This window comes from Nestor notabilis, unplaced genomic scaffold (genome assembly GCF_000696875.1).
Source record: "Nestor notabilis isolate BGI_N333 unplaced genomic scaffold, ASM69687v1 scaffold4980, whole genome shotgun sequence".
NCBI lineage: Eukaryota > Metazoa > Chordata > Aves > Psittaciformes > Psittacidae > Nestor > Nestor notabilis.
The window spans coordinates 11221-34042 of NW_009909578.1; the positions used below are offsets into that span (position 1 = coordinate 11221).

The 22822-nt window shown below is 37.9% G+C and overlaps 1 protein-coding gene across 2 annotated transcripts in view; it reads left to right on the forward strand.

Annotated features, from left to right (window-relative positions):
- The window catches only part of OSBPL9 (oxysterol binding protein-like 9), a 27004-nt gene extending 4806 nt beyond the window's left edge, over positions 1–22198 (forward strand). The window contains exons 3-20 of one of the 2 annotated variants that reach the window (XM_010010507.1): positions 2603–2632; positions 3517–3567; positions 7774–7812; positions 10656–10749; positions 11095–11196; positions 13460–13619; positions 14316–14428; positions 14729–14847; positions 16261–16346; positions 16595–16773; positions 18362–18439; positions 18696–18806; positions 19519–19582; positions 19689–19829; positions 20785–20863; positions 21233–21324; positions 21703–21838; positions 21941–22198. In XM_010010507.1, the coding sequence (XP_010008809.1) occupies positions 3520–3567; positions 7774–7812; positions 10656–10749; positions 11095–11196; positions 13460–13619; positions 14316–14428; positions 14729–14847; positions 16261–16346; positions 16595–16773; positions 18362–18439; positions 18696–18806; positions 19519–19582; positions 19689–19829; positions 20785–20863; positions 21233–21324; positions 21703–21838; positions 21941–22015 (1716 nt within the window). In that variant the 5' untranslated portion in view covers positions 2603–2632; positions 3517–3519 and the 3' untranslated portion in view covers positions 22016–22198. The remainder of the gene's footprint in view (positions 1–2602; positions 2633–3516; positions 3568–7773; positions 7813–10655; positions 10750–11094; positions 11197–13459; positions 13620–14315; positions 14429–14728; positions 14848–16260; positions 16347–16594; positions 16774–18361; positions 18440–18695; positions 18807–19518; positions 19583–19688; positions 19830–20784; positions 20864–21232; positions 21325–21702; positions 21839–21940) is intronic. The other variant, XM_010010584.1, reaches the window with a different exon arrangement.
- Positions 22199–22822: the final 624 nt, after the last annotated feature.

A 22822-nucleotide genomic window follows, 5' to 3' on the forward strand; every position in this document is an offset into this window, starting at 1 on the left:
ATTTAATCAGATTAGGTATACCATGTGGCTGCATTCTGCAAATGTAAGTGTGCAGGAAACTGATGTTTCTTTTGAAAATATATGTATTCATTACCTAAAACTAGGAAAACTGTCTTATTAAAATTTCATCTTCATTGATTTTCAAAGAGTAGGGATGTTGAAGAGAGAAAATTGTTATCACTTCTAGTAGTATTTTATATTCTTGGATTTTATTTTTGTTAGTGTTTATCTTCAACATACTTCTTTTTACCTGCTTATGATTTTCCTTACAGCTTTATATTTTCTAAATTATCTATATTGCTTACTTTAATGGAAGTTTAAACAAAAGATAGTAAGAATAAAGTTACAAGGATTGTAGCAGAGCATATACATAGCAGTGTAGTTCTGTACGATTGATGAGGTGAGATACAAGCATTCTCCTAACTCCTCCTCTAAATCAACTACTCTTTTAAGCATGCTTGTTCTGTTGCTAGTGACTGTGCACTTGTTTTTCTCTCCTCAGTGTCACATCTGGTAGTGTGTTTGTGTGAGATCTTAGGGGGAAGACTTCACAAACCTTATTTTACATCACCATTGTGAAAAACACATTGCTTATCAAAATGCAGACGCTTCCATATCAGTGTTTACTTATCCCTAAAAGACAGGGCTGGTGCCCTTTAGAAGAGTTTTCTCAGGGATGAGTCTGACTTGCCTGCATTGTTCTCATAATTCTGGGTATATAGGAATACAACAATATTCCAGTTCCACGTGCTGTATTCATGCAAGGTAGCTATACAGCACAAATGTGAAAAATACTGGATCAGTGCGTACCGTTACTACACTTAAGTTGGCCAGTTCACAAAGATTCCCATACAGGAAAAATTATGATTGTTTTATTTGTGGATAGGCCTTGGAAACCAGGTGTCCTGAGGTTTTTCCAGTCTCAGATATTCTGTGTCATCTTGGACAAATTACCTTTTTGTCTGTACCTGTGTGTAAGAATAACGATGTCTTTATTGTTTGGAAAATTACCAATGTAATTTGTAACGTAGGGGGAAAAGAGTGTGACTGAATTACATTATATGGCCTGATGTCACCTTCAGATTTCCAGCAAAGGTGATAGCGGTGAAGGCAGTGAGATAGCAGTTTATTTGGTCTGTCAATACTGTATAACATGTTGGGGGAAAAAATAGGTAAAGAAAAATCAAAACTGCTGATGGCTGCCTGCAGTTGGCTATAAAGCTTTGAGACTGAATGATTTATTTCAGCTGCATAATCTTTCCTCTGACAAGATCTGTGTTTGGGTACATTGCCTGCTGTGTTTTGGTGCTAAAAGGCTCAAAACTTCACTGCTGTCATATTTAAAATGCTTTGTTCAATATGTGTTGATAAAGTTTGGACTGGAAGTATAGTAGAGACATGAAAAACAAAAAAAAACACCCCACAAAACAATAGATTTTTTTTTTTAGTGGTTGGCATATTTCTCTGCTAGCAGCAGATGTAAATGTAATGTAACTTTTGTGATATAACATCCCTGATACGCTATTTCCTACATCAGCTTGTAAATATCCAGTGGAAAAGGCTGAGGTTGGATGCTGTTTGGCCACCTCTTGCCGATTAATCATGAAGAAAACGTGTAGCATCCTTATGAGTAGTACATAGAACAGATTATAACTGAACAAGTTTTCTCCAGCTATTGTCTGGGTAGCCATCACTGCTGTTACTTTCTTTTTATCCATGAGCTGAGGCTTCATTCCTGTAGATTTATAGATGCAGGTTGCTCTCCTGTGGTGTAGAATTTGGCTTGCAATGCTGTGTGGGGGAGAAAAAAGTTCCTTTAACCACCTTGATTATTCAAGAATCAAAAAGGCTGTGACACAAGTGTCTACTTATGTTAATCAAAACACAGAGGTCCTGTAATTGAATTAGTAGTGGTTCAGTGCTGAGTCCAATTTAATAATTTTGCCTTCTGCAGGCAGAGCCAAGGACATCAACAGGATGCATATGCTTCTTAGATAGCACATGCTAATGTGTAGAATGGCATGCAGATGCCTTTTGCATGCCTGAAGTGCAATTCCACCCAGGAAATCTTTATGAACCAGTGTTTCTAGATAAAATTAAGTGGGCAGATTTCCAGATGCACTTTTACTTGAGGCTTAGAAAGAGCAAGAACATGTGTGCACTGTTCTTTTCTGTGATTATTTTTTTTAACTGTGCTGAACTGCATATGTTTATTATACTTGAATGATGGTAATCTCAAGTAATATTGATTATTGACATGTGCCACCATTCAGAACTCTATATAAGGGTACAAACTGAACTTGGAGTCTTCACACTGCATTTCATTTTCGTTGATGTTATGCAAACCTGAAGTGTAGACCTTGATGGGTAAATACATATAATGTCACTGCTCCGAAAGTCCCAACCTTGTCATCTTTAAGCTTTAATTATCTTTAAGTTTGATTATGTCGTGTCGATTACTAAATGGAAATTGTGTCTGTATACAGAAATAGTCTTTAACATGTTGGTTGCTTTTTTTTCCTCCCCCAAATTAAGATCAAGATAGAGTGTTTGTATCGAGCTGCTGGAAATTTAACCCACTATTGTGATTTTTCTTTTACAGAAAATTGAAAGTCTCAAAGAAACAACCAGTGTAAGTTTTTTAAGTTTTTATAGCTATTATATGTAGATCCTGAAATTCACCTTGTTTTCTTGGGAAAGTTTTTAAAGCTTTTTACAGAAAAGTGGGAATCCATATTACGTCCAAAAGTGTGATGGCAGAGGCAGCCTGTTTCTGGTGATCTGTGAATCTGATCTGTATTCAGATCTATGTCTAGCATCACAGAATCATAGAACAGTTGAGGTTGGAAGGGATCTCTGAAGTCCAACTTCATGCTCATAAGATGGTCAGCTAGAGCAGGCTGCCCAGGAACAAATCTAGTTGGGTTTTGAGTAACTCCAAGGATGGAGGCTTTACATCCTCGTGGGCAACCTGCTGCAGTGTCTGATCATCCCTAGAGTAAAAAAGTGTTTTCTTGTGTTTAAGGTGAATTTCCTGTGTTTCAATTTGTGGCCATTGCCTCTTGTCCTGTCCCTGAGCGCCACTGAGAACAGTGTAGCTCCATATTCTTTACACCCTGCCATCCCAATCAGGTATTGATGCCCATTGATAAAGGTCTCCCCTGAGCCTTTTCTTCTCGAGATTAAACAAGCCCAGCTCTCTCAGCTTCTATTCACATGACAGTTTACTTGCTTGCAGTGCTCTTAAACTTTGAAGCTGACTTCCATTTTGCCCCAACAACCTTGTTGTGTGTGGTTTTTGGACACTTCAGTTCCCTACTGCTATGTTTTTGTCTCTGGAGGGAAAAAACAAAAAGGGAAAGGAAACTAGGTGCTCTGCAGAACTGAGTGTCTGTTTAGTTCTCACCTAGTATTTCAGTTAATATTTTGTATAACTAATAAAAATACCTGTAATATGAAATCTTATAGGATAGCAATGCGAGTTGTTTCTTTTTCCTGTTATTTTTGTTTTCCTAGAGCATGGTAGAATCAATAAAACACTGCATTGTGTTGCTACAGATCGCTAAAGTAAGTACACTGTCAACTATTTTGAATTTTAATTATATAGCATTAATCTGTGTGAAAACAACTGAAATCTAAACGTGCCTTTTACATGATACAGAACATAAGTATATATATATAAAAAATTGGTATAAGTTGATTTATGCTGCTATTTTAATGAAGTTTCTGAAATACTGAATTCCATAGCAAACAGGCCTGTTAATGTTCGTGGTAACAGCTGTGTTGATGACATGGCTTTTCTTCTGAGATACACTTTCTTTTTCAGAGATTACTATTAGACTTAGTAAGAACCTAAATGAACATAGGGGCGACAGAATAGAAACTTAACGAAACTCTTCTTCCTGCTGCATTAAGAATGTGACTACCAAACAGTCAATAATCTAAACTGGTTTAGCAAGGTTTTTCATAGGTATGAAGTTCATGATGATGTTGGAAATTCTTGAAGTAAGAATTGTTTGAGAATGCAATATGGGTGACGCACATGTGCTTCTCCCTTAAATGTTTTGTGATTTTTTTACAATTCAGTGAGATCTGGATTTACTTTTTTTTTTGTTAAGTTCTGCCCTTGCAGGCCTTCACATACTGTATTTAGGATACCTGAATTATGAGCTGCTCATTTATGTCTTGCAACCAAAGTGAAGCAAGACGGTGTTTTGCGAAGACATTAATTTATGGTGTTTTCAGAATTTAAGGCTGAATTTAATCAGAACACATTCTCATTGATTCAGAAAGAGGTGCAGACCCTTCTACTTTTTTTTTCTGTAGTCTCTAGATCAACTTTTCTTCTTCCTGTAGCTCTCAAATCCAATACTGCTCTTTGGCTTCATTCTAGATGCCAGATCTATGTTACAATGTTTTGAGGCCAGTGAAAATTTAACTATTTAGAACCTCACAGGATCAGAAGTCATTAGCTAAAAGGATCAGTGAATGTTTTGTTAAATCAAATTTGATATCAATAGCTTAAAAATTCTGAAGAAAAGATTGGTAAGGTAACAGGTGTATATAAAACTGATATGGAAGAAGTAAGGTACATTGAAATAGTTTTGTGCCACGTGAATCTAGAGCTTAGAACAGTCTTTAATTAACATGCAGTGGTACTATTTGAGTCCTTCACTGTGGTGATAGCAAGTCTTATGAATACTTAACAATTTGCTGTTGTTTAATACTGGGTATAGTTAGAATTGTTTTAGTCCAATGAAACAGGTAGACTGTGCCAATTACTTGGGAATTTGAAAGAGTCAACTATAAATGGTTTAGATGGTTTTCTGCTAGTTTTCTCACACTGCTGTATGTGACTTGCTCTATTAAGGTAGCTGTTAGAGAAACATTGTAGAACAAAGGACTTGCTTATTTTTTGTTATTACTCTACAAGTTATTTTCATAGAGGTTTAATTCCTACCAATATTTTTCCCTTTTTAAAAAAGCTCTGCTACGTGATCAGAATTATAATCTGCTTTTCAGGTTCTGGATCGAAGCTGGTAATAGGTAGCTGACTTAGTTTTCTTGCTTCTGTTAAATATTCCATTTCTGTTCCATTAAGTTTATTGGGGGATAGACAATATAGTTGCTTTTCTTGCACTGATGCTAAGCATATTTTGATATGGTTGGTTAGGTGGTTTGCTGATTATGGTCAAAACTGAACATTTGTAGTGGAGAATCTAGCCATTTTTTCAGTGCTTTACTGCTCCAACTACCATGTAAGCATAAAGGTGGGTGGAATTTGCATCCCCTGCAGATGCTAAGGCTTGCTCTCTGTTACATTAAATCAGACAGACCTTGAAGTCCTCCTTCCGGTAACAGTAAATACTAGTGTAAATAGATAGGTTTATCCATTGTGGAATGGATTTTTTTGAGGTTTTTTTTGCTAAACCATATCTAAAACTCTTGTAGAGCTGTTGAAATTAAGGTGGTTTCAGTGAGTGGTTTATGTGCAGTTAGTTGGAAGATGTTGATACACAGGTAGTAAAAAATACCCTCCTAAGTCTTCCCACTATTTTAATAACCTTTACTCTTGCTTCATCTCTTCATCTTCTCCTCTCTCTCAGGCAACTATACTTGTTGACTACATAGCAGTTCTGTTCCCCCCTGTCTTTTCTATAACATGTGTTGGTATCCCCTTTTCTTACTACTGTAGGGGAATTAAGAGTACAGGGGGTTTTAGGGCTTTTTTTACAGTTCTGTAAGTTGCATGTGTATGAAACATTATATATGTAAACGTGTATTGTGTCTGACTGATAGCTTTCTGTCCTCCAGTGTAGAACCTTTAAAGATTCTGCAAGTTTTTTTTCCCCCAAAGCTGTAAGGCAAGTATGGCTGCTGACTTACCCTGCTGAAAATAAACTATATTAACACCACCCCTGCACCCCATTTTTACTTCTACAGTGCCTTGCTCATTAGGAGACAGACTTCACAATTACCTTCTGGTTGTCTGTGTACATTGAAAATCATTATTATCCTCTCTGTATACTAAGAACATGGAATCATAGAATCAGTTTCAAACACACAGCTGTGAAAACCTAGTTTTTTGGTGTGTTTTGGAGGTTTGGTTCTGTTTTGTTTTAACTGTGTGTTAAGTTGAGCTATTTCACAGACTCTTAAAACAACCAGCCTTAGGACTTGGACAGTTAAATTTTCGTTAAAAGTTACTCATAAATCAAGTGTGTAATCATGCCACTTGTACTTGAGGTAACCCAAAACATTGTCCAGATAATGAACTAAATGCCAGCTAAATAAGAATATGTTGTAATACATCACTTATCAAAAAGTAATCAAAATAAACTTAAGTGGGATGGATAGGTGGAGCGTTAGACTCGTGTTGTCCCCTTTGCATGTATGGCAGTTGAAGATGTCCAGCTTTGCTGATACATGTGTTGTTAAACATATGTAATGGTCTGTCATTGGTTTGGTAAACAAAAGTCTTAGAAATACGTGTTTTAAGAAGTAGCTTTTATGATTCATATATTTAGTTTTGCATCTTTGCTTTCCCATTTTCACTCCATTGTTTCTGGTCAGTTCTGCCTGCCTTGTTTTGGTGGCATTTCTGCCTTCCTTACCTCACCAACATTGCTTGCTGATTGTGCATTACTGAGGTAGGATAGCAAGCTTCAGTACAAGTGCAGCATCTTTGTGTTTTATTTCTTAGGTCTTAGAGATGATAGCATAATGTGGGGATTTTGTATGTAAAAAATTACATATTTGGACTCAATGGTTTGCAACCCAATGGAACTCTTTGCCCTTAGTATCATTTGTGTCATAGGAAGTCTTGCTTAAGAAATATCAACTAGCAGACATGAAATTTGAGCAGCCTATTGCCAACTATATAACCTAAGGAAGAATGTATAAGGTATCAAAGCATAAGTATGTGCCAACTTTCTTAATACTATTTACAGCTTCTTTTCTTTTCTCTTGTTCCTTTTAACTTTTAACAGCTGGAAATCTGGGGAAATACTCTGTAGACAAGTCCTAAGCTTTACAATGAACATTGTTACGCTGGCTAGTGTGAACTTTGCAACAGAAGTGGAAGAGATTTGGCTTAGTGTTCAGTGAAACTTATACTGTTGCTGGTGCAGTGTTAAAACTATGCTAAGTGTAAATTGGCATTAACTTGTCTGTTGCTAATGTAATTTCCCCTGATGACAGTTTTATTCTATGCATTGCCTGCTTTTTCACATATGCTTCTAGGCAAAACCTCCAAAATCCTAGATTGTAAATTAAACCATTTTTAAATCTAGTGGATACCAAAAAGCAGAAGTTAAAAGCGTTTAACATATAAAGGCACTTTTGTCTTTCAAAAGCAAAAAGTGCCTTTGAAAACTTGACCTGTATGCTAATCACAGTTCTTCAGAAACTGAGAGCTTCATGCCTTTTGGTTTTCAGGGACTCAGTGGTGCTGCAGACCATGTTTGGGGGGACTCGTAGTTGCTTGGGAAGAACCCGTGTTGTAAAGTGTAATTGTATTCTGCAGTGCAGAAAGGATATTTTTAAAATTAGTTAAATTTGTGTGGACAGATCCTCAGCAAACACTCTTCAGAGGTGCAGTGACTGTGTATAAAATTGTTTCTTCTAAGTTTAGTTACTGTGTCACATGAGGAGGAACATTTTATGGCTGAAACTGTAAACATTCCTGAGAGAAACTTGCTGTTCTCACTTAACACAGATCTGATAAGTCATACAAGATTGTTATGTTGATATTTTTAACATTCTTTCCTTAAGGACCAAAATAATGAGGAGAAGCACGCAGATGGACTTATAGTAAGTTTAAATCTAATCTTTATCTCCCTTTAATTCTGCAGAACATGTGAACAGAGACCTGAATTTCCACTCATTTTGTAACATACTTTTTCCTTTCTCTAATTTACTGCTTCCAGTGTCTTGTTAAAATTACTGTTGATTCATTAGCTTCTGAGGTTGGCTAACACCCTTGCCTTCAGAAAATACTAGTGATCAGTTTTATACTGACTGTCTTAAATGGCAGTGTTATGACTGAACACTGAGATAGAAACCTGCCATGTGAACAGGTGAAAGGAAAATGATGGGGATAGCAGCAGTTTTGTGTTCCATCAGAAGTATCTTTATGTATGAAATACTCGGCTATCTGTGTGCTTCAAGTAGTTTGTCTTTTCTACAGTGCTGCTCAATTAAGCAAAGTTGTATTATGTCTGTTTAAGCAATGTTTCTTCTTTATGACTTCTGTGGTTTTAATGTAACTTCTGTCATCTTTGGTTTCAGTCCCATGTGACTTCTCTTTCTTTGTTCTCTTTTTGTCACTTGAGTACATTTCAGATACTTTTAATAGCAGATTGGTTTCAGTAAAACATAACTAAAAATCACAGTGTATTTCCATTACAGCTGACAATAATCCCCAAGCTTTATTTGTCTTTCCATTATATACAGCTTTAGCAGCATGATTTTCTGGTATGAACTTTGAAGTAAAGATGCACATACAGATTCTAGTTTCGTGCTTACTGTAAATAAGAGGAACAGTTACCCTGTGGATAATCACCTAATTCAGGGCTTAGTGTAATGAGATAAGTTCTGTTACTTGGCCTGGAAAAGAGGAATTATGTAGCTAGACACAGGTGGTATGCACATTAGATCTGCAACTTGGAAATTCCACATAGATACAACAACTTACTATAGTGTGAATTTGATTAGCCACTACTCTAATTATCTGTGGGTTGGCTTGTGCTGGGGAGAGGAAAAAGAAGTGTTTGTCTAAGAATATGTTAACTAATGCATCAGGTGATTGTGAAGACTGAAATTTTGGTGCTATTGAGGTCAACATTATCTTGAGCTAAAGGTCAGGATTTCACTTTAAACTTAGGCAGGAATATGATCAATATTTGATATCATGGTGGGATGATGGTCTTTTTGTTTCTGCCTGATTGTTTTTAAGTTGTTCTTACACTCAGAGTAGGAAACTTTCAGGTCTCCCTTCATCTGTTTCTAAACCATAGAGGCATACCCCAAAATATCTAACAAGAAACTCCAGTTCACGCTGCAGTGTGGAGAATTGTTTAAGGATAAGGTTACAATCCTGCATACAAAGTCAAAGTTACTTTGTTGGGGTTTTTCCCTTTAACACACCAGTGTTCTGTATATCATATATATTACTAGTTTCCCTAAAAGCTGGGGGAGATAGAGATAGCAAGAGCATCCTGTAAGTTTCTTAACTCTGAATACAGTGGAGTAACAGTATATGTACTGGAGTCTTGTCTACTAGCTAGTAACACCAATGAACATGTGGGAAGCAATTTTTATGCCTTTTTTTAACTGGAGATTTTTAAAGACAAACAGGGAACAACAGTTTTGTTTTCAATTGGATAAATTCTATGCTATAAAAATAATAAAAATCTTCACTGCTTCTTAATGTAGGATAAAGTTCAGAATTACAGTTAACCAGGAAATGAGGCAAGAATTAAGACTTCTTTCTGTAGGAAAAGGGGAGGAGAAAGGTTAAAGTGACCCCATTTCTCTCAGTCTGCATGCAAATAGAAGCTAATAGACTAAAGGAAGGAAGAACAGTTGGAGACTCTCTTCTGTTTTAAATATTGATCTAAAAAGAGCATAGGAATGAGCATACTGACTAAATTTAAAGGCAGAACTCATCTACTTTTAAAGCAGTTCTTAAAAAAGGTAGAACTTGGTATTGTATGACCTTCCGTGTGCTTGATATTCTTCAATTTAACCACAGCACCAAGCTTTCCTAGCAAACTGAGGCAAAGATTTTCACAGTTCTGATATAGATAAATAGATTTAAACTGCAAGATGTTTGGAAAAGGGCTTCATGTGCCTTTTATCCAGTCAACAACCTAGAGCAATGTAGAAGTGCTGGTTGTTGTATGTAAACATAGATCGTAAGCAATGCTTAGGTGATAACAAGCAGGCCAGTGAAGGAAGGCAAGAATCACATTAGTTTGGATTAAACAACACTGCAATTTTGATTTTCAAGAGGCTTGTTGTATAAAAGCCAAGAACACATACTGAAGTCAGTGACTTTTGTCAGTGTCAAGTTGAATTGGTGCTTCATTTTCAAAGTGCCCACATTCATAAGTAGACTGAAATGTCCTCCACTGGAAATGCCCTGAAAACTGTCACCTCTCATTGGAAAGAGTTTTGGCAACAAAGCTACTTCGTGGCTGTCAGCATGCTGATGATTCCTGTTGTAATTTATGGGTTGATTAGCTATGGTCCGGACAAACTAATTTTGGGGGGAAAAGGTTTAAAAATACAGATTAATCATCCTAATTCTATGCAGATAATTTGCATCTAACTTTCCACTCTTTGCATGCAACATTAATTAACGGACATTGGAAGGAATAGCAGAAGCTAAAACCTGCAATAAGAATTCTTTATAGCACAATTCACATCTGTAGAAAATTCACTTTAGTGTAAAAATCTGTGTAAAGAGTTAAAGTATTGCCACTTTGAAAGTATTTCTTATGTCCTCAACTGTCAATTTGTGTTTTACTTTCTCAGGAACTCACTATCTTGCATTCAGGCATTTCTTGTGCTCACAATGTTACTGCTATCTATGCTTTATTATTTAGGGGTTTTTTAATTGAGAAAAAAAATGTGCTTTTCTTTTGTCTCAGAGCACTATAAACCCAGTTGACGCAGTATATCAGCCCAGTCCTCTGGAACAGTCAGTGATCAGCACAATGCCTTCCCAAGCAGTTATACCTCCAGGTATGGTGTACAGAAAGAACCTCAGTAGAGATGTTCATGAGCAGCGCAGCTGCAGCTGCAGTCTGGATGGAGGGGCTGCATAATGGTGAATAGCTTCTATAACTTTCAGAAAACATAAATGCTTTTTAGCTCAATACCTGCAATTTATTTTAGATGCTGTCTTTGCTTAATAATTAACAAGAGCTAGATAACAGTGATGGAAGCATGTTTTTCTGCCTGAATGGCTTTTATACAAGAGGATTATATTTTTGAAGGTGAAGTAATGTGTATTCTCCTTCCCAACAAAAGTATAATTCTCTTATTTAAATGTGAATTTTGGGTTTAACATATCAAAATATCCCCTAGAACCTGCTCAGTTGTGCAAGTCAGAGCAGCGACCCTCATCTTTGCCAGTGGGACCTGTAGTAGCATCGCTGGGAAATCAGACGCCAACACCAAATAGTACAGGTACTGTGTAACTGTCTTAATGAAGCACAAGAAACAAAACCTGAATACATACTGTCTGTAACCTAATGTAATTACCTGTTAAGACAACGTTGTATTGGCCTACGTCTTGCTTTTAATCCACACGTATTTCAGTGTTGTGTTAAAATCAATTATTCTGCTCTTTCTCCCTGCCATGTATTCATAACACACAGGAGTATTACCAGCTTCCTTGTCTCCATTGTTGCAATGTTGCAGTAATCAGCACAAGAACTTTGCAGTTTATACATCATGTGTGGCCTTGGGTTTTTTTAATTCATTGATTCCCTCCTCTTCCCCTTAATGATAGCATTCATTGGGCTTTTTCATGAGATGCTCTGAAGCAAAAGTGGCTATAATATATATGAAGTTGCTATAAATGTGTTTCCTATAGTATTTTAAAGAGGTTTTTTTAAACCATAGCTGCATACTTAGTTTTTTTATATCAGTCTACCTTGACTGTTACTTCCTGATCAGTTATATTGATCATACTGTTCAATCATGCTAAAATTCTCACAGTTCCCTCCCAAGTTTTTCCTAAGCTTGTGTGTAAATGATTTGTTGTCATTTTACTGCTCTCCTTCCTTCCCAGAACATTAACACATATGTTAAACAGTATTTGCCTCAATCTGAAAAAGGAAGGATACCACTGCTGGCTTTTTCTCCTGCCAGACAGTTCCTTTTTTTAGTCTTTACTCTATGCTTCTCATGTTCTAGTTAGTTTCTGATGGCTGTTGTTTGTGTAAATACCTTGCCTTGCTTAATAACGTCTGTTGTGATTTGGACTTCAACAAAAGGCCTGTGTTAGTGTTAACCTGGTTTGTCTTTATTGCTATGACTGTGTCGAAAAATGATGAGTGAGCGGTAAGACAGGACTCATGTAAATCAATTTAGAAACTGAATACATTTAGTATTCATTAGACTTTGTCACAAGTATATTTGTAGTTAAATTGGAAAAATATGGTTTAGGTCATGAGAATAAAGTTGAGTGGAAACTGCTAGGCCAGAGGCCTTCTGATCAGCTGTGTGAGGTCCAAATGACAACCAGGTGACTATAGGAGTTTCTCAGGGGCTGACACTGGGTCCAGTACTGCTCAATATCTTGGATAACCTAGACATGAGCCTTGCCAAACTGGGGAGACCAATGGATAGGACAGGGCTCCCCTTCAGAGGGGCTGTAACTGGCTGTGGAAGTGGACAGAAACCTCATGAAGTTTGATGAAGGCAAATGTGAAGTCCTCCACCCGCCTATGATGGGCACAGCCCTCAGCCTGCCCTGTTGCATGGGGTTGACTGCAGGTCCACAGAAGAGCCAGGGGTCTGGGTGAGCCAGAAGTAGAATGTGAGTCAGCAGCATGCCCTTGTGGTGATGAAAGTTGTGCTGCATACCAGGCTGGATTAGTGAGAGTAAGAGCAGAAATAGAGAAGTGGTTTTTCTTCTCTACTTGGGATCTATGAGACCACATCTTGAGTACTGTGTGTAGTTTTTGGGTTCCACAGTGCAAAGACATGGACCACCAAGTTTAGGAAGCTGAGCCCCATGACAAACTTGGAGGCTGACAGAACTGGGTTTGTTCAGCTTTAAAGATCAAGCTAAAGAGGGATGTTACTGGTGTCTTCTGCCAAGACTTCTCCCAATTACTGGGAGGGTATAAAGAAGATAGAACTTGTCGTATCCTGGAGATGCACAGCAAAAGGACGAGGCAATCAACACAAGTTGTAATAAAGGAAATTCCAAGTAGGTATTAGAAAATGGTTTTGTCATGAGGTGGTTCAAACTTTGGAATTGGTTCCCTAGAAAGATTATGGAATTTTCATCTTGAGAGAGATATAAACCTGACTAGACCTTGTGATCTTGAACAAACTGGTCTAATTTTGAAGTTGTCTGCTCCTTGAGTAGGTAATAGGCCAGACTTCCAGAGATCCCTTCCAGTACACATCATGTTATGAATCTATACAAGTTTTCAGTGGTGTTCATTTGCCTTTAATTGACAACTTTGAAGAAAACATATCCTTATACTTTATTGTTCTGTGTTCTTGATTTTCCTTGTGACCTACCTTTTGTAATCTGTTAAATGAAACTTGATATAAACTTGACTAAATATTGCTTCTAATTTTGTAAGATACACCTTCTGAGTTTACATTAGTCTTCATTGATTTGAACAATCTATTGATTTGAACAATAAATTAGAACTGATGGATTTTGAAAGAGTTTAATTTTAAGTCTGTAATTTTTAATACTCCTTAGGAAGTGGGCAGTCGGCACCTAGCAGCAGTCTCACCTCTCCAAGCCATGTCAACATGTCTCCAAATACAGTCCCAGATTTTTCTTACTCGAGCAGCGAGGATGAGTTCTATGATGCTGATGAATTCTATCAGAGCAGTTCTTCCCCAAAGCGATGTATGGAGTAAGTAGCTGAAAGTATGCAGTGTGTGCTCAATGCAGGTTTTATCTATGAGGGCATGGCTTGTCTGCTTTTAGAAGTTAAGCTAAAGAAGTAAATAAGCCACATTGGCTTTTTAAACAACAACAACAAAAAGTGGAGGAGGCAAAAATCCACCTACTGTAACAGAATAAGATTACCCCGGACCCCAGCAGAGTCATCTGTGAGGGATGCAGTTTCCTCCTTTGCTCCTTCCCATTCCATCAGGTATGTATGTTGGGAAAACTTTTAAACAGAAACCAGACTGGGGAAGCCACCGGCTCAGAGATACAATCTGAGACCATGGTATATTTCACATGCATTTCTTGAAGCCTTTTGTAAATAGCCAACTCCCTCTCACCTTTACTAAAATAAACTTTTTGGAGTTGCCTTTCCCCAAAATGTCTATTTTCTCTTTTCTGAATTGGAAAATTACTGTTAAGAGATGCTACACATTTCAAAGAGGAATTAACCAGCGGGTTTATACCTTCAGGTGTTGTTATCTTAGACTGCAGGCTTTCCTATTCATTCAGCTGCAGCCCATTACAAGATCCCTGTGAATTATCGTACAGCACATGTTTTAACTCTATCAGTAAACTCCTTGTCCATGTCTAGCAAATTATAATCATTTGGTCTGAATTAGTTGATTGTGAATGGTGAGAATTTATTACTCTTCTTTAGTTCTTCAGGGTCTGCTGCTGTCCTGACTCGGAGCAGCACGGGAAGCAGTATGAAACGTCCGGATACCACAGAATCCCTCAATTCTTCCATTTCTAATGGGACAAATGATACTGGTAAGTGGACTGTGTGAATTTCCAGTAAGGAGATCTGTATGTAAGCTGTATATGATCATGTATGTATGTATGTATGACAAGGTACCTATGAAACATATGATCATGTATGTATGTATGACAAGGTACCTATGAAAAATGGTTTTGCTAATGTTTCTTTACTAATGGAAGATTGTTGAATCATAGGAATTAAAAATCTTTGTGCTATAAATAAGACCTTTTCGACAGTTAATATATACACTAGTGAAATACAGTCTGTCTTTAAAAGTTTAGAGAAAAATAAAACCAATTTGGTCTTTCTAGATCTCTTCGACCCTCCTGATGATCGAGATGATGATGGAGAAGGAGAATCAGTGGAAGAACATAAGAGTGTTATTATGCATCTATTGTCACAAGTTAGATTAGGAATGGATCTAACAAAGGTAAACTTGCTGACTGTTCATGAGGAAGAGAGGGGGAGTAAACCCTGAATTCTGTCTAAATCACTTCACTGTCAAAGTAATAATTTAACTGTATATTTGTTCTATGAGCTAGTTAGGCTAAAAACTCTTTAGCATGGTATTGTTTTTTAATTGGAGTTGTTAGTGGGAGGGGAAAACTAATGCAGAATAAATGTATCCAACTGCTAAAATCTGTTTGGGAAAATAGTTTGCTATGGAAAGTAGCTGTTTTTTCTCATTGAACCTGATTCTTGGAGTGCCTGTAAAGCTGGGATAAGAGGAATGCAGTAGTAATGCCTCTACTGTCTTTAGGGTAACAAAGATCTACAAGATCCCGGTGTATGGTGACATTCGATAAAACATAAATAGAATAAAAGGGGGAATTAAGCATATAGTGAAATGCTTTGCTTTATTGGGTTCTTGTTGAGTAAGTTGCTTGTGTATTTTAAAATGCTTCCTGTAGGTCTGGCAAGTAAAGAGTTGGATTTTTCGTGAGTGTGATTCATGCTGATGTCTGTCTTAAGGCTGAATGAACAGCATGCTGAAGGTGTTGATCATTGTAGGCAGCTTGGTTAAGTTTAGACAAGTCATTCCAGATTGAAAAATAGTAGGAGAGATCAATCGTATCATCAGTTTCCTTAAGTGGATGACTTTAACTGTCCAATCTGGAACTCACAATAGACAGTAAGAAGATAAAACGATCAGGAGAAATAGGCAGCAGCTCACAGGCAAACTACAGAAGGTTTCTGGCAGTTCAGAATAGGAATTGATCCAGAATGTGTCTGTTTTGGGAATTCCTGGAATAGTTGAAAATCAATGATCTCAAGTTAAGCTGCCAAGAGGCATCATGAGCATGCATCTTATCTGCATCACTTTAAAGTCAGCAACAGCAATCAGCAGTGCTTTCCGCAGTGGTCTAGACCACACTGATCAGTCAGCAGATCCACAAGAATGGAACCCGAAAATGCTGTTTGTGAGGAAAAATAGTGGGGAAGAGATTAACCTTCATCTTGTTAAAAGAGGCACATAAGAGCCTGTGCCTACATGGCATGACTATAACTGAGAATTGACAGTGTACATGCAGACTAAATTAAATAGTCAGTGTTATTGTAACTAAGAACTGCTTTTGGTAAGCTCAGCCATGCAGTTGGATGTGCTCTAACTGGGACTAGCTTATACATAAGACAAGAGACAGTTCCTCTTAAATCTTTGGTTTATAGAAAGTGCCAACTGAGCTGCACGTGTCCAAACTCACTGGTAAGTTTGAGAACACAATCAGTTTACAGGCATATGAAGCTGCGGGTGCTTTGTATGCTACTCACAGTTAGTATGTAGAATGCTTTTGTGCAGGCTGTTACAGTGTCTTGATCTATAAGAGGGTTTTTCTTCACCTAGGTGGTTCTTCCAACTTTTATCCTGGAAAGGCGATCGCTGTTGGAAATGTATGCTGACTTTTTTGCACATCCGGACTTATTTGTCAGGTATCTAACTTTTCAAGTAGAGCATTAACTGGTTCTGATATTGTTTATGGCCCTTGTGGGATGCTGAAAGTAAGTTGGTGGTTTTGAAGAATATTGCTTGGGGTTTGATCTAAACTTGAAAAGTAGTCAAAGTAGTCAAATTATAAGTGGTAAAACAACCAGACATCCCAAAAGCTTTCCTGTATTCAACGTGCCTGCTTGTATTTCATATTGCCTGTCCTTCTTTTCTCTCTTTCTTGCTCATGTAGCATTAGTGACCAGAAGGATCCAAAGGAACGGATGGTTCAAGTGGTTAAATGGTACCTCTCAGCTTTTCATGCAGGAAGAAAAGGGTCAGTTGCTAAAAAGCCTTACAATCCCATTTTGGGTGAGATCTTCCGATGTCATTGGGTGTTACCAGGCACTGAAGGTGAAGATGATATGGTTAGTTTCTTGTATGTTTTTTGGTGCCTAGAATGCATGCAAGTAATTCCCAAATCTGTATTAATTTACTGACTAAAATGGCTTGTGCTGTGTTTAAGTAGCAAAACTGATGAACTGTGGCAATTTCTTCACTGATTTCCTAGAAAAAAAGGCCCCCCCCCCCCCCCCCTTTCCTTTGGACAGAAGTATAAAATATCTTGCATAACAAAATTTGAGCTATTAGTTTTATTCAGTTTTTAGTTATTAGAACTATTTGACATGTTGAAAATGTTCTCTTCTTTCCTGAACTGTTTCATAGCACTGAGTGTGAATTCCTTTCTTTCCAAAGCTCTGATTTTTATTTTGTGTTAATCATTTCTCTAAACCCTTGTGTTTTTAACAGTGGGGTTTCTTTTCCTCACTTTCAACCTAGAAAGCAGTGCAGTTTCTCCAGTGTATTTAAATTCTCCTTTGAAAATACTTTTTTAGATGTCTAAAGTTTGGATTCTGAGCTTGAATTGTATTCGAGTTGTTCACCTGTGTCTGGCCACTGCTCTTCCTTTTATGCTTGATGTCTGGTGAAGCAAAGGACACAGTAACAGCAGTGACACTCATGATCTGAAATCATCTACCAGTATATGAGGTTTTTCTCTTATTTGCCCAAGTTTCAGTGAGACTCGTGGATTAATCACATGAACCATAGTCAACACAGAGCCCCACTGATTCCAGAGAAAAGCCCTTGCGTTTGCAGTGCAGCCTGGCATGCTTTGGTTTTCTTTATTTTTGTGGGGTTTAGTCACCTCATTTAGGCTTCTCACCTTCTGAAGTTGCAAATGATCATGAAGCTTCCCTGCCCATGGCTGGGGGGTTGGAACTAGATGATCTTAAGGTCCTTTCCAACCCAATCCATTCTCTGACTCTTATGTGGGAAGTGCGGTTGTGAGATACTTCATGTAGCCTCAGTGTAGTATATCAAAATATGTGATTGCTTAGATATAAAACATGTATTTTTCCCATTTAATTTGCTTCTCTTCCAATTTGTTTGCTCAAATCTTGTTTCTGAGCTGAATGTTTGGACTCCTGTTTGCTGGCATAAAGGCAATATTGTATTTGTGCTTCCATCACTTCTAACAATGAATTACATTTCCCAGTATTTGCCACAGGAAATGAATGGTTCTGTTATACAAAATGGTTTTTATGGTTCTGTTATACATATAATCTGATCATTATTAATGTGCAATCAGACTTTCTCAGAAGCAAAAATGAAAAGTATTTCTGCCACCCATTTCTAATTAGTTAATAAGAGATTAAGTGGATTTAAATATTATTTTGTAATTGAGTTTATACATGGCTCTGTTTAACTTTTATTTGGGGATGTCTCCCCAGTACATTTGTACTTAAAAACAAGTCAGTAGAAACTCTATTCTTTAGAAGGCATCATAGCATCACAAGTAAGGAGTTATTCCCTATCAAATTAGCAAACTGGCAAATACCTTAAAATGACTGCAATACATTTTTAGAAGCCATTAAACATGGAAGCAACTTGGAAGCATCCGGTGTTTGGTAAACACAATCAGTGATGAAAATCCTCTTTGCTGTCACACAGGAGCCAGTTTCAGAAGGACCAGTTCCCTGGGTCAGTAAAAGCAGTGTAACGTTTGTGGCAGAGCAGGTCTCTCATCATCCTCCAAGTAAGTTAATAACAACTTTGCTAATAAAGATGATGTCTGGACAGTAAAATCAGCTCTTGCTTTAAATCTTGGGTTTACATTTTCTCTCCAGATTTAAAAGCTGAAAGTTTTATCTATGAACTGGTTTTGTGAGAAACAGATTGCAAACTCCGTTGCCGCTTAAGTACAAAGCACTTTGAGATACTTGCTGATGAATGAATTCAGAAACAATAGTATTAATGTCTTGTGCTGCTGGTTTTAACCCCTTTTCCTTCAGTTTCAGCATTTTACGCAGAGTGTTTTAGCAAGAGGATACAGTTCAATGCTCACATATGGACCAAGTCAAAGTTCTTAGGAATGTCTATCGGGGTTCATAACATAGGGCAAGGTATGTGTGCACACATTTAACCATAGAAGAGAAACTTACAGTCTGCAGTTAGAATTTTTACAGAAATTCTTTAAAGTCATTCTATTAAATATAAGGAATGTTTGAATTTCATAGACTCATAGAATAGTTGGGGCTGGAAGGGATCTTCAGAGGTCATCTAGTCCAACCCCCCTGCAGTGATCAGGAACATCTTCAACTAGATCAGGCTGCCCAGAATCACGTCCAGCCTGGCCTTGAGTGTCTCCAGAGATGGTACATCCACCACCTCTCTGTGCAGCCTGTGCCAGTATTTTACCACCCTCGTTGTAAAGAATACATTCCTCACATCCAGCCTGAATCCCCCTCTTTTAGTTTAAAACCATCACCCCTCATCCTATCAAAACAGGCCCTGCTAAAACGTCTTCCCCATCTTTCTTATAGGCACCTTTTAAGTACGGAGAGGCCACAGTAAGGTCTCCCCAGAGTCTTCTCTAGGCTGAACAACCCCAACTCCTGTAATTAGAGCTGAAAGAGGTTGTATTTCTGAGGAAGTACAGCTGTCCCTGCCTTCTCCAGAAGTGAGGCATTCTCAGCCCCGCTGAAAACTAAAGCTCTTCACCTTTCCTGTTAATGGTACCTGTTGTTAATGAAGTACTTCAGGAGATCACTATGAAAAGTTTTGTAGAGGTTTTGCTTAATGTTTTTCGAATCTATTTTTCTTTTCCTTTACTAGGGTGTGTAACATGCCTAGATTATGATGAACACTATATTTTGACCTTTCCTAATGGTTATGGAAGGTAAGTAAATGCTCCATTCGCTATTTTTGTTTTTAACACCTTGTAATACTTTGTGCTTAATATTTATCAGTTAAGAGGTTATAAATAAATACATTTCTCATTGCAGGTCTATTCTCACTGTGCCATGGATAGAACTTGGTGGAGAATGCAGTATTAATTGCTCAAAGACAGGCTATAATGCTTCCATTGTCTTCCACACAAAACCATTTTATGGAGGAAAGAAGCACAGAATTACAGCTGAAATCTTGTAAGTGGGTTTCTTCAGTTAATCTCTCTTTTTCGCTACTTAAATGCTGACAGTGTGTTTTCAAGACAGTAGTATAACATACTGAAACCCAGTGGGCTCATGAGTACTGGGCACAGAATGCTGTTTCATAGCCAAGGTTTGTGAGAGGAAACCTGCACCCTGCTTTATCCTTCCCTAAAACATTCTTGGCAGATTAACAAAAGGAGCTTAAATTTTATCCTGCATTATCCAAAATGTCTTCATCATTACCTCTCCTAAAAACAAAAACACTGCTGCAAGCCTGTAACACCGCTGTCTGTAGCATGTCAACTGAAGTTCTGCAAGTATTTATTTCCACCTCTGGTTTGGTGGGTTTTTGGTTTGTCCCTGTGCATGTGCCCCAAGCAGAGAACTCAGTGGAGAGTCTCATCCTGTTTGGAGATCTGCTGGGATGTCAGCAAATGAATGCTGACAAGTTGAGGTTTATCACTTAGTTTTAAATTGCTTCTTGACACACATTGATAGATCATTTAGTGATCTATCACAAAATGTCATTTGTGAACTAGTTTAGGTGTTTGCCAGTAGTCTGGGGAGCAAGCTGTCAGTCTGTGAAACCTTTTAAGCTTAAACTTCTCATTCTAAATCTGTTTCAAAAGCCTGTAACTCATTTCCTAAACTCTAAATGTGGATAAAGCCCTGGTGCAGGAACAGCTTTCTCCTGGAACAACAATTCCTTGTAAGGTTTATCTACTTTCTTTTAAGGTTTGTCCAACTAAGTCATGCAAAACTTTACTTGTAAACAGAACCTTAATCTCCTCTGTGTCAGTGGTGGACATTTGAAGGGTTGATACAAAACAGACTGTACAGCAACTAGGATAAAGTTTTGATCCTTTGATCCTCTTTTGATCCTCAGCTGTATCACAGGTCTTCCAGTTCCTGTGATACAGCTGAGAAATGACTGTTTGTTTCCGTTTAGTTCTCCGAATGACAAGAAACCCTTCTGCTCAATTGAAGGAGAATGGAACGGTGTCATGTATGCAAAATACAGCACAGGGGTAAAGCTGCTTTTTTCTCTTTCCTTTTCATCAGAAAGGGAAGATAGTGCTAAAAAAAGTTGTGGTTTGGGTTTTTTTGTTGTTGTTTTGGGTTGGTTTTTTTTTTTAACAGACATTAATAGTTGGGAACTCTTATGAAGCTGCACAAAAGAGCACAAGAACACTGCATTTGGGGTAAAAAATCCTGAATTTAATTTGTTAATGTTATGGTAACTTGATTTTTATAGCACAAACAGAATCCAGAGAATGATGTTTTTTCATGTATTTCCTGACAACCAGTGTACTCAAGTGTGAAGGTATATGAATTGTGTATGAATTGTAAGTCTGGATAAAGAACTGAATTAGTTTATTTTAAATGTCACTCTCTAGGAGAATGCTGTCTTTATAGATACCAAGAAAATGCCTACAATTAAGAAGAAGGTAAGAAAATTGGAGGACCAAGACGACTTTGAGTCTCGCTGGTAAGAGCTTCTCTTGTAGTTAGATTCACGTTTGCAGTGCACAACCTTAATCCGGCCGTGGCACAGAGAGCTGTGCTCCACATCAGCCTTTGCTGCAGGGTAGAGCTAAGGGAAAGGTTGGGGTTTTAAGGAAGGAGACCTGTAGTTACTGGTCACATCCTCACACGGAAAAATGTTCTAGGGCTGTCCAGAGAGCACCACTGCAGCCTCTCCTGGCAATAGGGCAGTTGTGGTTTAATATATAGTGGGGTTTTTTCTGCCTTGTCAGAGTGAGACCTGCCTTAATTCAAACAAATATCACTAGTAGTAATATGCTTCTACAACACTGCAGCACTTTGCTTCTGTAAAGCAGTCTCCTTTCCAATTTCTTTTTTTAAGCCTATGGAAAGATGTAACCTACAACTTAAAAATTAGAGACATCGATGCAGCCACGGCCGCAAAGCACGCACTTGAAGAAAGACAAAGAGCCGAAGCCAGAGCCAGAAAGGAGAATGAGACCTCATGGGAAACAAGGGTGAGCTTTATTTGAACATGTAACTGCCCTCTAACCTGTAGCATTTGTTCCCTTCCAGCTGGGTCATCAGAAGCTTACATCTGATTGTTCCCTTTGTTCTAGTTATTCCACGAAGATGGAGAGTGCTGGGTTTATGATGAGCCGCTATTGAAACGACTTGCTGCCAGTAAACATTGAGTGGGTTCTAAGCCCAGAAAACATTCAAGCCTTGGCTTAGCGAAGTTTACACCTGATACCAAGCTAGTCAGCAGTTATCACGTACGTACCGTTTGGAGAACCTGACCCCTCCAACTACAGTGGTTCCTATCTCAGGGATACTGGACTTACTGGTGCAGATAAGCAATTAAATGAAACCAGAAACGTCTTGGCTGTGCAGTAACTTATACTGGACTCCGCTCTACTGGCGGCATGCTCAGGCTCCAGAGGCAGGTGCTGGAGCCTGCTGACCGATGCTTCTAGAGCACAGGGAATCTGGGCTCTGAAGCAGATACACTTCATATAACCACTGTGAAGGCCATGGCATTGGTATCAGTTGCATAATATTCCTGGGTCCTACATATTTAAATACAAACAAGAAACAAAATGCAGGATGTCATTTAAATCTAGCTGATGTTGGCAATGTGTAAATATGAGGATTCCTTTGATGGGACAGTTTGTTAGAAAATGCTACATCCATGTTATCTTCCACCTGTATGATAATCAAACCTTTTGGCATTTCAGTGTCTTGCCCAAAATAACTTTGTTATTTTGAGATTGAAATGTAACCATAGATAATTCTACTCGATGCATCTTAAAGCTTCATAAAATAGATTTTTCAAACTTCTCTTATGGACTTTTTATTTATTTCATAATAAACCTTTGCAGCAAGACACGTTTTTCAGCTGAGTGATGATCAATTGCTTTATGTCAAATGTATTATTTTTAACCCCACTGGACCCCTTGCAGCTAAACCTACCTCTTAACGTAGTTACTGAAGAAGCACAA